Genomic DNA, 14,636 nt, shown 5'->3' on the forward strand with positions numbered 1-14,636 from the left:
ATTATAATTGTGCACATTCGTATTGCAGTGAATGCTTTAAGTTTTTAATACACTTGTACACGATGCTGCACATTTTGAATTCATTTGCATATCCAAATTATTCAGTAAACTAATTTGCATACAAATGTAACTTTTGTGACACAAAGTTGAATTTTGTCTCACAGAATTGAATTTTGTCTCATAGAATTGAATTTTGTCTCGCAGAATTGAATTTTGTCTCACAGAATTGAATTTTGTGATACAGAATTGACTTTTGTGACATAAAATTGAATTTTATCTGAAATATATCGTATAATATATCTGGAATAGTTAAGAATGTTTTACTAGCGTTTTCTAGAAATATAGAAATATGATCACTGACAAAGAAGAAAAATTGAGCCGGTTGAATAGTACGTAATGTAGAAAAAATTAGTACATGTACCTATACGAAATAACATGAGCTGATTATCATACTCTTCCTGTTTTATTCGATAGATATTCTATTGTGTAAACATGCTTATATTACTACTTTACTACTAAGAAGACCCAGTAAGTTTGATTTACTCGTGTTTTGTATATCCATTGTCTACGTAATAAGTAGACCTAGTAAGTTTACTCATGTTTTGTATATCCATTGTCTACTTATTAAGAAGACCTAATAAGTTTATTCATGTTTTGTATATCCATTGTCTACTTAATAAGAAGACCTAGTAAGTTTACTCGTGTGTTGTATATCCATTGTCTACTTATTAAGAAGACCTAGTAAGTTTATTCATGTTTTGTATATCCATTGTCTATTAATGAGATGACCTAGTAAGTTTACTCGTGTTTTGTATATACTAGGTTTTCTAGAAAACCTAGTAAGTTTACTCGTGTTTTGTATATCCATTGTCTATTTATTAAGAAGACCTAGCAAGTTTACTCGTGTTTTGTATATCCATTGTCTATTGAATAAGAAAACCTAATAAGCTTACTCGTGTTTTGTATATCCATTGCCTACTTAATAAGAAGACCTAGTAAGTTTATTTGTGTTTGTATCTCCATTGTCTACTTACTCGTGTTTTGTATATCCATTGTATATTTAATTGGATGTTATACCAATAAACTACAGTGTTCAGTCGTTATAGAGCCTGATTCGTTCAATGGATGAAATAGAAATCTTGTCGCTATATTGTTTAATCAAGCAGAACACAAATTATCAATCTTTAATTGAGACCCTCTTAACACCTTTCCTTCCGTGTTCTATATCAATAACAATGTTCTTTCTGTCTGTAATTATTTTCAGGATAAAACGCGCTAAAACCTGAAACAGATCATTATTTTTGTCTTCTAAAGCCATTTAGTGTAAAAAAGAATCGTCATACAACCTCGATCAATGATACTTTGTAGGAATTATACCAAGAATTATTTCATGAATTGAAAGATTCTCTAAATTACGGTTTTCAATAAATTTGCTTAAAACTGCGAAAATTCATTTGACAATTTGTCACCTCTTATGAAAAAACGTCCTACAACTTATGTCCAATGCACATTTACATTTCACCAATAAAAAGTTTCTTTCATCAAGATGTTATCAAAATTATAAACGTAGCCAATAGTCTATCTAAATGAACAACATAATTTGTTTTCTACGAAACATAACCCGGTCATAACACAAACTAAATGCCCGTAGGGCCATTGCAGTTTTTTCCAATTCTTGATATTACCATTAGTTGTATGCGTTTTTTATGTTTTTGTTGACTATAGTACAGTAAATTTGTTCCTTTTATTAGGAACATTTGAATCAGGTTTAGTTAAAATCCACCAATAATTTTAGAAGGATGAGCTAAAGGGGTGCAAGAAGATGAATTAATCAATTTACTATCTGTCTATTTCTCTTATCAATGCTCGTTCCCTGTTTGTGCTTATAATATCTACATTTGATATTGAGTGTACCTCAGCATCATTTTATGATTTGCATCGATTCTGGCAGAAATAATGATTTCATAAAATGCAATGGCAGTATAATTATATTCACTTTCCAAGGCTATATGACAACGATCCAACGCATGGCGCACTCATCTTACAGTTACTAGATCTATCGGATTTTATCGCTTGGATTTCCAAGATGATATTAAAGTACTTTGCAGACATCACCTATTCTGGTTATCTCTGGAATACAGTCAATACTATAATCTCTGAGCCCATTTCATCCACAATAGGGTGTGGTACTATCTTATCTTTTATATATAAGAAATGCACCACATACCATACGTACCCATACATGATATTACGCGACATATCGACTTTCTACAGCAGAGGTAGCAGGGTCACTTTCCAGGGACTTACTTCATTAGCTTGCCCGATATTTGTTATTCTTCACACAGATATTCCGAAACATGCACACGAAATGCACGCTTCATGAACACCATGAGCTTATAAACTGATTACCACTCACTTATCACTGACCTGTCTAAAACTCACATATGTCACACGGACATGTCTGTAACAACTCACGTAAGTCACATTGACATGTCTGTGTTACACAGGCATGTCTATAACCACATACGTAAGTCACACGGACATGAATAATTAGTTGGGCTGCATATTTGAAAGGAGCAGCACTAAAGCCCGATTTCGGCAAATTCTGTTTGATTATTTTAACTCACATGGCCTAAAAGACTTTTCTCATCACTTGGCGTCAGCCCTCTCGTCGTTGTCGTCCGTGGACATTTTTTCAAACACTTTCTTCTCTGAAACCACTGAACCTTCAAAGAAAGTTTGTACGATTGTTCCCTGTGGTGTTCTGTACCAAATGACTGTTGATTTTTTTATCCATAAAACAAATGACCAATGTTATTAAAAATAGAACAGGGGGTGGAGACCAGTCTTTCACAAATACCTCCAAAACCGCAAGAGTGTGGTAGCAGTATATGTACCACAGTATAGAAAAGCAGAGGACGCTTACCATACCGGTACCCCTGGTCCATGCTCCAAGTTTTTAGTGGAGTCCGAGTTGCTCATTTGCTTTTGTTACTTTTTATGTATGATTTTAGTTACGTTATGTTTTCCTTGACTGGTCTTTGTCCCTGGAGTACATTCTACCTTTGTTCCCTTGATTACTCTTTGACCAGGTGAGCGATACATGCGCTCTAGAGCCTCTAGTTTTCTGTCATTTGGCTTATCAAAACTGATAGTGTTTCGTTTATTTTAATATTATAAAGAGCTTATTGGACCATATTACAGTACATGACAAATTTTGACCAGTTGTGACACAGAGCCAGACAGCAATTCCAAGAAGTTTGCCAAAGATTTCATTTCCGTGAAACCCGTCAGTTAAGCAAATATCTCTGTACAGATAAAACTAAGGACAGAGTTACCACGTACATTATATGCCTAGTGTTGTCATGATATGCATGTGTATATAATTTTTTCTATCGAAAGTCTAAAACTAAATATGTAGATTGTGTTCTCGTTAAAGACACATTTATAAAATGTTCAAAATATTTATTATCCGTGCGTAAAAAGTGGTATACAACACGTGCTGATAGTATAATGTGCATTACAGAAAGGAAAGTATCCCGATGTTAAAATTATAGATTGACATAATCATTACTTACAGTCTAGACTTATTGGTGCTATGATTAACTCCGGCATTTTGACGTTTTATGGAACAATTTAGCACGTTCTTCTATAGAGCATAATTATAGCCTGATATCTTTTGGCGATGATTCAAGAGGAGCGAATGGATTTTACCAATTAACTATCCGAAAAACGTCTATCGTAAATATGTATCCAGTAAGTTCGAAAAGTAAGTCTACTTGTAATCATTTGTTTGGGTCATTTACAATGGGAATCACCAGTTATAAAGGCATATAGTTTTGTGTTGGAAGTCTATTCCGTGCGAAAAAATTGTTAAATGATCGTTCTATCCATGAACAAGATAAACGGTTAACTCATAAAGATAGAAAAGGACATACGAAAAGTACGATTTACTTTCGTAGGTGATAAGTTTGTCTGGTTCTGGATTTCACTATATCTAAACGTAACAGTTATGTTACCTGTTTACTGAATACTGCGACATAGATTTAACAGTTATAACAGTCGTGCTATCAATGAAACCACCAATGAATATTTTGTTTTTGTTTTTGTTTTGTTTTTTGTTTTTTTTTTTGGTTTTTGTTTTTTGTTTTTGGTTTTTTGTATTTGTTTTGGTTTTTTTGGTTTTTTGTTTGTTTGTTTGTTTGTTTGTACTTTTGGTATCTAGGCTTATAGACTAATAAGTTTTTAGACGTATTCATGAAGCAAATCTTTGAAAATCACACGCGATCGAATATAATGAATTTATCACAGACATGTTTTGCCGCTGTAACCTTGGTTTCCTTGATACTCTTTCAGTAGATAAAAACAGTTGATATATACTATTCGGATACTTCTCTTTAAGATACATTATAAATACATTTTTCTAAGTTTATTAGAAAAATAATATTTCAACAAAATCTGAAGTAACATATAATATATGTCAAACATGTGTGTGCATAGGTAATGACATTGAACTGGTGATAGTCAATATATTGCATAAACAAATCCACAACTCGTACATCAGCCCCAATGTCCTTTCATTATTTGCATGCAATATATTTGGAACACTGTTCATTTTTTAAATATTCTCGGATGTTCGAACTATTCGAATAAAAATTGCTTCACATAGTCCCAATAGGAATTTTGAATATTCTAAGCACCCAAGATGCTCTGATCAAGTGAAAATAGCCTTTAATTTGTTCTTCCAATCACAATTCTACTGATGTGTTCGTATGTGGAATCCTTATGAAAGCATACGTGAATATGCACGCATTAAATCAAAATTCTAGCTATCAACAAGAATCCCAACATATCGAATGGAAGTAATTGTTTCTTATTTAATTAACTTTCAATAGCTGCAGTCACCTGAAACAGAAATTAATAAAACTCTGGTTATTAAGAATATGTTGTTGACATTTTCACAAAATAGATCAAAATAATTTAAATGACAGAAGTTTGACGACAAAATCTTAGAATGAGGTTTCAAATAATCAACAGCAAGTACATTCAGTAAAAAATATTTCGTGTGGATCCGAAACTTTAAAAATGTACATATAGATTAGGTGCATTTACTTGCCTGGAGATGTTTATCAAATTACTACTTTACACGCAAACCGTTTTAATATGATACATAACATATCTAAGAGAGCGTTCATCTCTAACGACTTACATGTTTACATCCGCATCTTTTAACGAATGGTTTACCATTTACCACTGTCCGTCTGTATATCAATGTTACTAGAATATCAAAACTCAGAAGATCTCACAATGAAAGGGAAATCAATGGAACCAGAATTCGGAAATAACTGAACATAATCACAGGATAACGACTAGACAGAGAAAAATAGACATACACAACAAAGAACAAGAAACAACCAAAATAACACATGCGAGGATTCAAAAGTAATTGAGCAAGTAGAATCCACTAAAAACTGAGAGTATGGACCAGGTACATCGATAGGGAAGGCGTCCTTTTCTAGGAATACTCTATTAACTGCTCATTAAATGTGACGTCCCAGTAGAGCAAATTATGAGATGTCGAACAATATGGCTTTCATCCCAAAACAATCCACGTGGTCATGATGACGACAACCACAAATATTTGAAGGTATGACTTAAAACTTGTATCTATATTAACCTATTTAAACGTAGTTTCTGCAAGCTCTGGCGTAAGGTACGAATTGTGATTTGATTTTCCCCACCTTCCTCACAAAGTTAAAGACGTTTTGTGGCAATTTTATGCTGCACATTAGTGTTGAGATATACCGACAATAATTAACCGTAATGAAAGTGGCAGGTTTAGCGCACTATAAAACCTTACTTAACCCACCTTTCATTTTGAAATGCCCATACCAAGTGAGGACCAACGTTCCTGTTTTACACTGATATTGTCATATGTTAAACGAACTGTCCTTTTGAATATTATTTTTTACTACTGCCTAGATTTTATCAATTCGACAATTTTGTTGTTATCCTCCACACACAGATGCTGAAGGGATATTGCTACAGATGAAAGCAAAGTTGACGATACTGAATGAGAAGTCATCGCCTTTGTCGTATAGTTTGGTAACGAGTTTTCCTATTCCATCGATCTTTAAGAGTAAAGATCTAGCTTGGAGGCTTTGTCTGTAGTGTCCTTTATCTCAAATTATCAGAGGTTAGATGTGTTGTATAAAATCCCTGAATGTATGACTGTTCAATAAAAGTTCATATATACAGCGAAAACTGATCATTGAGTCTTTAGAATTTTTCTGGCTCAACATTACGGTAATAACAAGTATATGGTAAGATTGAAAAATTCTTCAACAGCTGTTAGTACAGAAATTGAGTTTGTTTGATGGTTTGGTGTTTGTTTGTTTGTTTTTATTTGTTCAATAAAACTTTCACACATTATGTATCAAGTCCAAGTCTTTATTCAAGATCATGAAGCACTCGAATATCTTTTCTCTGTGCGGACAAAGTTTCAAACACTGTAATTGTTTGTAAAGCCAATTATATGAATTGGACATTGATAGTAACACCCAAGGTAATGCAATTTAAGGTAAGTCCTTTATGTCTTCTCTCATCATCGAAACAAAATGTGAGGACTTACCTTACTTGCATTGGATTCCCAAATTTCATAAGATCCCATACAAAGAATGGTGTATGGCTGGATCTTCATCTTGCTCCACGAAGGAGATTTTACAAAGATATTGTCCGCAGTAAAAGATGAAAAGCAAGTTAGTTACAATACGACCTACTCTCATAGTGGCATTTATCATATGTGGACACTTAAAAATTTTAAAGATTTACTTGAAATCTAAAATTTCGTAGTTTTCGGAAAATTTTGACTTCTCAACTGTTTACACTACGTTGCCTCATGACAAATTGAAATCTCCAATAAAAGGACATATTCGTAAATTCTTTTGCTGATTCGAGATATTATGTTTTAATATAATTACAACACCACATATTTTTCTAAAACATCTCAGAAGGTAGTGTGCTACACAGAAAAGCAGATTTACAGCATGCTTGATTTCCTCATTGATAACAGATTTGTACATTTAGAGGAGTTATTTTGAGCAACAAAATGGCATTCCAATGGGCACTAATTGTGATATTCTCTTAGCCGACTTGTTTTTGTATTCCCAGGAAACTGAATTTCTTCAAATTCTCAAAAAGAATAAAGTTTTTAAGAGGCTAAATCCTTCACTTTTACATACAGATATATTGATGATGTATTGCCCATTGACAATCGTTATTTTTATTAATGATTACTTTCAGTATATCCAACAGAGCTTGAGATGAAGGAAACAACAAAAACGTCTTGTTCAAAATAATATTTGGAGTCTCGAACTCGACAACAGTGGTCATCTCAGGACTAAGATTTATGATAAAAGAGACGACTCTAATTTAAAATTATAAGTATTCCTTACCTTTGCAGCAATGTACCTTCACCTCCTGCATATGTTGTTTATATTTTGTCAAATTTCCATTCATCTGTGGCACTATCACTTCGGCACCTGCGTATGGAGTGTTCATATCACAACTCATACGTTATGCCAGAGCTTCCCGAAACTACGCAGACTTTTTATATCACGCTAGAACTCTAACAAATAGGCTTCTGGAACAGGGTTATGTTGCTACAAGATTGAAGCCATCACTACAGAAGTTTTATGGTCATCATGATGAACTCGTGGATCGTTATGGTGTATCCATCTGCACCATGAAAACTGATTTATTCAACGGGTCATTGTTTTCCTTTCCTCGTTTGTCTACCCCGGACTTGACTTTTATGAGCAACTCGGCAGGTGTTTCTAGAAAAGCAGAGGACGCTTACCCTACCGGTGCACCTGGTCCATTCTCCAGTTTTTAGTGGAGTCCGAGTTGCTCATTTACTTTTGTTACTTTATATGTATGATTTTAGTTACCTTATGTTCTTTGTTGTGTATGTGTGTTTTCCATGTCTGGTCTTTGTCCCTGGATTACATTCTTTTGATTACTGCTATAACCTTGATTCCCTTGATTACTCTTACAATTGATTCGCTAGGCTAGATCAAGTACTAACTACTCTGATTCCTTTGAACACCATAATTATCTGCATAACAGATTTCTGAATTCGAAGTATGAGGAAATGTGTCTCAAAAGGTCGGTACCGAAGTTTTTTAAAGATATCAATCCATGGTTGAAAAATACTCAGTTCCTTCTAAAACAATGAGTTATGACTGCTTTTGTAAATACTTTTGTGCTAATGTGTCCACTGATTTACAGATTATGAAACTACAGCACACCGTTTTTTTTTCACGATGCAATGGAAGGGGGGGTGTTTGGCGCACTGTAAAATCTAGATTTTACCCACCATTTCGTTTGAAAACAAGCCAGAACAATTGCGGTGCCATCTACTCCGATGGTGGAATATCTATCTTGTCAGATAGAATTTGGACTTGACTTGATTCTGGGTTGGATTAGTGTTTGATAATTTTTTATCCTTATTTTTCAAATGAACGACTTCTTTGCTTTCATGATGCAAAACACGGGCTTTCTTATCAATCAACTAGGGAAACAATCTTCCTTAGAAACCGTCAAAACGATTTCGAAGAAACGATCATGCAGCTCCTATTTCGGATTTTATCGGAAAAAAAACTTTGGGGTTACACTATACAAAACATGATCTTTGTTTTACATCGACCAATGCGACAGTTTTCTCTGCAACTACTTATCGAAGTCACTTGATCAGCTACATCGTGGGATATTATTTTACACTTTCACACTTCTTGTTTGACGACTTTGTTTATATTTTGACCATATTGTTTCTTAAGAAAGGAGCGGTGCGTACCCATTTAGTGATTGTTGCTTGAGTTGAGGGCGAAGGAAACTTTGTTCACACACCGCGTAATCAGAGTTTTATTATTGTAAGGTATGTTTTTTGACTTGGATTTCATTTTAAATGATACGACTTCTTTTATCAGTTACCGACGTATTTAAAAATCATGCAACATACCTTAAATATATATGAAAGATGTGATGCCATGCTACCATGTGTATAAATATCTTGACCATATGATATTTTTCTATTATAAAAGAGTTTCCTGTATTATTTATTGAAGGAAGTTCCTTGTGGTCAGGCTGATGTATGGAACTGTCATACAGTGTTCCTGATAAAAAGAAATAAAGAAGACATTACATTCATTTTCCTCATTTTCGAGTTCTTTTTTTTTTAAATTTATGCAAAGAATTTTATTAGTGGCAAAGTTGAGTCTCTGCTTCATATACTGACTTCTATTGAAAACAAGATTATAACTACGACAAACTTGTTCAATCGGTTTACAGCAGCACCCACATAGAACATTGCATACCGATGAACAGGAGTTGTAATTGGGCTTTGATATTTGACAATAAAGAACCACGGTTGTTGGGGTCCTTACATACTAAAGTTTCATTTTCTTTTTAAAAGTAAAGCTCAAAATAATAGGCAGTTTGCTGATCTGACTGACGAGTTGAACGAAGGACGGATTGCTTTACAAAATCTTACAGTCTGCGTCATTGTTGTCAGTAGGGAGAATATAAAGTGTATTTTTATCAAAGAAAGTTGTTTGCAAATATTTCTTTCGATAGTGAAACAACGAAAAATACTACATGCACAAATTGTGTATAAAACTTGCCAATTTACACATGTGAGTAAAAGCAAACACAATTGCTAAGATACTTTTTAGAGTGAGTATTTAAGCAGCCAGTCAATATTCGGTCTACTGTTGACACATCTTCACGATGGATGAAAATCTTACCTTTAAAAGACCACCAGATTCATTTTCTAATATCTTGCTGTGAGAATCACCTTGGGCTATAATCGGGAGAGATTGACGTGGGCATTTGACGGTTTACCTTTTCGAAGTTAGAAACATCCTCGGAAAACAGTGTCGTTAGTCCGAAGTTTTCTCTAACCCTGCTGCTTTCTTTTTATATTTGGATAGAAAAGATAAAGGTTACAGGGTGAGAGGAAATTCAGAAAAATTGAAAATAGATGGAGATGCCGTCAGAAGAAAAAACTAGACGTATATGTCGAAATTGCCTGTATGATGATTGCCGCCTGTGTGATATTACACAACATCGGAACGATATGATAACCAGTTGAATGTTCAACTTGATAAGAATAAAATCGCGTCGCATGATCGAAGGAAATTATACATTGACGGACAAACCTATATTGGGTGACCTTGTGTCAGTGTTTGAAGGTACTCATATGTAACTTGCTTAAAAAAATTGCAATCTTACGAACTAGATGCTTTGTCTTCAAATGATTCGCCTGTTGATCATGTGTATTTTTATTTTTTTTTATGTTAAGGATAAACTAAACTGGGGCCAGTCGAAGACAGACTCCGGGTGGGGAAACATTCGTTAAAATATACCCCTTTGTGTGTCTATTTTACTTGTAGTTCTCGGCCCCCTATTCTTGACAATCATTCCTATATCCTTACTATTACTCAATATGTACCGTTGAATGTTATAATTGTCTGTCTGTTCCTCATTCTTATGTTTAACTTCATGGTTTTATGTCGGTTAATGCATCATGAGGAACACAAATTTCCAACCTTTTAAAAGCAAATACATGTAGATTTGTTCAAATGACTTCTTTGGACGGGCTCATTTCACCGATAGCATTAAATATTAACCCTATTTGTCTCAATGGACAATGACGTTTAATCAAACCTTTAGATATGATATCTATTACAGTTACACGCCCTTCTGCATACTTACATTTATTTATTAACATCTGGTCCTGAGATGATGTAAATTTACACATGCATGCTATAAATATACATATAAGTATTTACATGTACATACAGTACTTGCATACCCATGTACACGTGTATAAAAATACATACATATGTAAATATGTGCATGTACATGTTTCCAATTTTAGTTGAATAAACACAAAAATCATCTGCATGTATGCACCTAATGGTGTGTTTCTTTGACTTAAAGTTATATGTTGAAATGTCCCTTGATTTTGAGCCAGAGACTTACTTGTTTACTGTATTTTTTCTAGGCAAGGAGGCAAAATGAATATTCCGTGTACACAAAGGTGATATAGCGCCACTGATGGAATTTAACTTGTTCAGACGTAAGTCTGAATATGTCCTCTTCAAAACCAAGTAGTATTTTAGCTTTGAAATATTTAGTTCAAAATTTAGTACCAATATAAAGACAATATAACAGTACTTTACCTGAAAAGAAAATTTATTACGCGAGTTTAGCTTGAACTAGAGAATAGTGCTCGCCAAGCATACAATTTTCCGAACGGATGTTAACCGTCATCATATTCATGCTAATTCAATGAATGAAAATTCTGTCAAATTTCAGCCATCTGCTTTACGTTTCATTAGATAGTTCACTCCTTGATACGTTTACGTTTCCCATTTTAACGTTCATACATCGTTTATCGTGCGTTTACACATCGTTTTGTGTTCGTTTAAACGCATGATGAACGCACGATAGAAGCGTTCGTTTAAACGCACGATACGAGCGTTCGTTTATTATTGTACTTCGATTATTTCTTCGTTTTAACTGTTATTTTCCCATTATTTGCTATATTTAATTTATATATTTTCATTACTTCAATTTTCTATTTTCCATTTCATTATTATTTGTTAATATTACTATTTTTCATATTTCGTCTATCGTGAGTTTAAACCCACGCAGTGAGCGTTCTTTTATCGTGCGTTTAAACGCACGCTAGGAGTGTTCGTTTATCGTCCGTTTAAACGCACGATAGGAACGTTCGATTATCGTGTGTTTGGTGAGCGTTTAGCGTGCGTGTAGGTATCTTGCGTGCGGGAAAACTAAACGTCTCAAGGAGTACGCCATTTTTATAAGCTTAAATTTTATTTAAACGCATAATACAAGTCGGTTTTTCAGATATACAACTTGACCTTTTAGATAACACAAGTCGATTTGTCATTTATAAATACTAACCCACTGCCTAGTTGACTTGTCATATACAAAGTCTGTTTTACCTGTTATGAAATGGCCAAAAAAATGCGTAAAATGTTTAATTGAAAGGACATATCGTTTTATTTTCAAAAATAAACGTTATTAAATATCGGTTAGAAAAACTACTGCATCAACAGTGGGATAATTTAAATACGTCAAAATAAAAAACAAACATGGCATGAACTTGAACACAGGAAGCTAAGGCGATCTATATACACAGTGTACTGAAATAGATTACACATTAAAACTGAAGATAAGGAAAACAAGATGTTACACGAACATCTAAAGCACTAGCAATATGAACTCCCCAAAAAAAATCCGAAAGTGACATCATATTCTCCGAAAAGGTAAGTATGCCTAGCTCCGCAAACGACACCCGTCATATTACAAGTGAGTATAGTAACCATAATGCAACCCGACACGAGTCACAAAACGCCACCTTCAAAAACAATTCACAATAAATCTTTCAAGTCAACAAAGTATCATGATGAAAACAAAGTAGACAATGTGGAAATGGTGGAATATTATTCGAAATAGACAGATTAAATTAAGATAACAAAACAATCAACATTAAACAAAGGATATTACGCTCTGTATATCAAAAACACCAATTTTGATTTGAGCTTGAACTTGATCTAATATAACAAATACAAATCATGGATAAAAGTAGCATTGTGCTCAAAATGTACTTGAAGTAGTGATTAGTAGCCTCGAAATCCTGACTATGCGACTTTTTTCAATTTGTTTTTAATACGTCTTAACTAACCGGAAGAAAAAACACAATGCTAATAAATTTTAATCAAGAAATACGTATTAGTCTTGTAAGGTCTTAACTTACAACTCTTATAACGAGTCACTAACTTACCTACCTCTTTTTATATGGTTGGATACAGCTAAAATATATTGAGTCAGTACTTACCACTTTTGTCTGGTTGGATTCAGCTAAAATATATTGAGTCAGTACCTACCTTGTATTATTCGGTTGGATTCAGTTAAATAGATTGAGTAAGTACTTACCTCTTTTTATTTGGTTGGATTCAGCTAAAATACATTTAAATAAAACCTTTTTATGTTGATAGTATATTGTTATGGATGTATGTATGTACTCCATAAAACTTCTATAATTAAAAATCAAATAATTGTACAAAACAAATTCAATATTACAAATATATAGGAGAAAAATAGATATTTATAGACTGTCAGTTGCATCGATACTGGTAATAAGCAGACTGAAGAAGGTTATATATTTACTCTACATTAAATATGTCAACAGGAAAACAAGGCTCAAACGAACATATAATTCCATCAAGTTTACTTGAAGTAAATGAACATAAATGTATTAAACCACCTAAACGTTATACTTACTATTTGTGACGGATAACCTATGTTGTGCAACTCTTAAAACATCACTGTAGAATTCTGCTTGACACATGTACGTGCCTGAGTCATCTGTTCTACTCTTTGAAATCCTTAGTTCACTAAACAATGTGTAAACATCGGACCTTGTGTACGTAAATATTTTAACGTTTCTATTCATTCCATTGTATAACTGTTTACCACCTATGTACCAATTTATATCTGTGGGGGTCCTTTTATTCCCAGAAGCGTTACAAGTCAAACGTAAAGGATGTCCCTTTTCAACTAATTGGGGTCCATTTATGAACACATCTAAAAATAGAACAGGCAATTCAACCATGTGAAATGGAATGTCCAATCCTTTGCGTTATATAGTTCTTCTATGTGGAAAGTTAACATGTACACTCTTTGCTCGATTTTTCATGGTTTATAACATCCGACATGGGTTTAAAACAAACATATTATTTCCCTTATAGAAAGTACCGGAGTTAAAAGGTTTTTAATACCATTTTGCGCCATTTTCAAAAAGTAAAAATTAACATGTTGATTCTATCTACCTTGAATGTTTAAATTTTGTTTTTATTACATACGATTTTAGTAACATAATCCCATACCTCCTTACCTAGAATTTTAACTCCTCTATCCTATACCTTTTTAGCCTGCGATTGTAACTCAACATAAAAAAAACTGAGGCTTCATTTCTTGTATTGCACATGGTAGAACATTTTGGTGATAGGTTTGGTTTCCTATTTCGATAGTTTTGGTTTTGAGAACTTCTTGCATATAATTATTCATTGATTTAGAACTTCCAATGTATTTGATTTTAATGCTGGTGATGAAAGGCTACAGCTTGAAATACGTTTGCACCATATCAAAATTTGAAATAATGATTGGTATTTTGTATCAAATATATCCTTACGTATGATTATATCTCCAACATCCCATACCTCCTTATCTAAGAATTTATCTCCACCATCCCATACCTCCTTACCTTAACTTTGAATATATCCAACATCCAATACCTCCTAACCTATGATTTTAACTCAACCATCCCATACCTTATTACATGAGAATTTATATAAACCATCACATACCATCTTACTTTAGAATTTATCTCCACCATCCCACACCTCCTTGCCAATGATTTGAATTCATCAACCCATACCTCTTTGCCAAGGATTTTAACTTCACCAACCCAAACTTCTTTTCATAGGATTTCTACTGTACTACTCCATATATTTTACCTAGGATTATAACAACGATCTCCGATA

At 33.6% G+C, this 14,636-nt stretch overlaps 1 protein-coding gene and 1 long non-coding RNA gene across 3 annotated transcripts in view; both read right to left on the reverse strand.

Moving 5' to 3' along the window:
• Positions 1 to 1,142: 1,142 nt before the first annotated feature.
• Positions 1,143 to 3,902, reverse strand: LOC148620547 (uncharacterized). Its single transcript, XR_015920906.1, has 3 exons — positions 3,579 to 3,902; positions 2,628 to 2,726; positions 1,143 to 1,282 (listed from the first exon to the last, which is right to left on the reverse strand). It is a non-coding gene; the product is annotated as an uncharacterized LOC148620547 (long non-coding RNA).
• Positions 3,903 to 4,385: 483 nt separating this feature from the next.
• The window catches only part of LOC148620548 (cell adhesion molecule 1-like), a 34,948-nt gene continuing 24,697 nt past the window's right edge, over positions 4,386 to 14,636 (reverse strand). Inside the window, exons 5-8 of one of the 2 annotated variants that reach the window (XM_088574183.1) lie at positions 13,375 to 13,677; positions 13,027 to 13,050; positions 9,020 to 9,173; positions 4,386 to 4,905 (exon numbers count right to left, since the gene is read on the reverse strand). In XM_088574183.1, coding sequence (XP_088430309.1) covers positions 4,902 to 4,905; positions 9,020 to 9,173; positions 13,027 to 13,050; positions 13,375 to 13,677 — 485 coding nt within the window. In that variant the 3' untranslated portion in view covers positions 4,386 to 4,901. Of the gene's footprint in view, positions 4,906 to 8,872; positions 9,174 to 13,026; positions 13,051 to 13,374; positions 13,678 to 14,636 lie in introns of those variants that run through there. The other variant, XM_088574182.1, reaches the window with a different exon arrangement.

Source organism: Perna viridis, chromosome 3 (assembly GCF_037379345.1).
Source record: "Perna viridis isolate PV_CMFRI_1.1 ecotype Kerala chromosome 3, ASM3737934v1, whole genome shotgun sequence".
Taxonomy (NCBI): domain Eukaryota; kingdom Metazoa; phylum Mollusca; class Bivalvia; order Mytilida; family Mytilidae; genus Perna; species Perna viridis.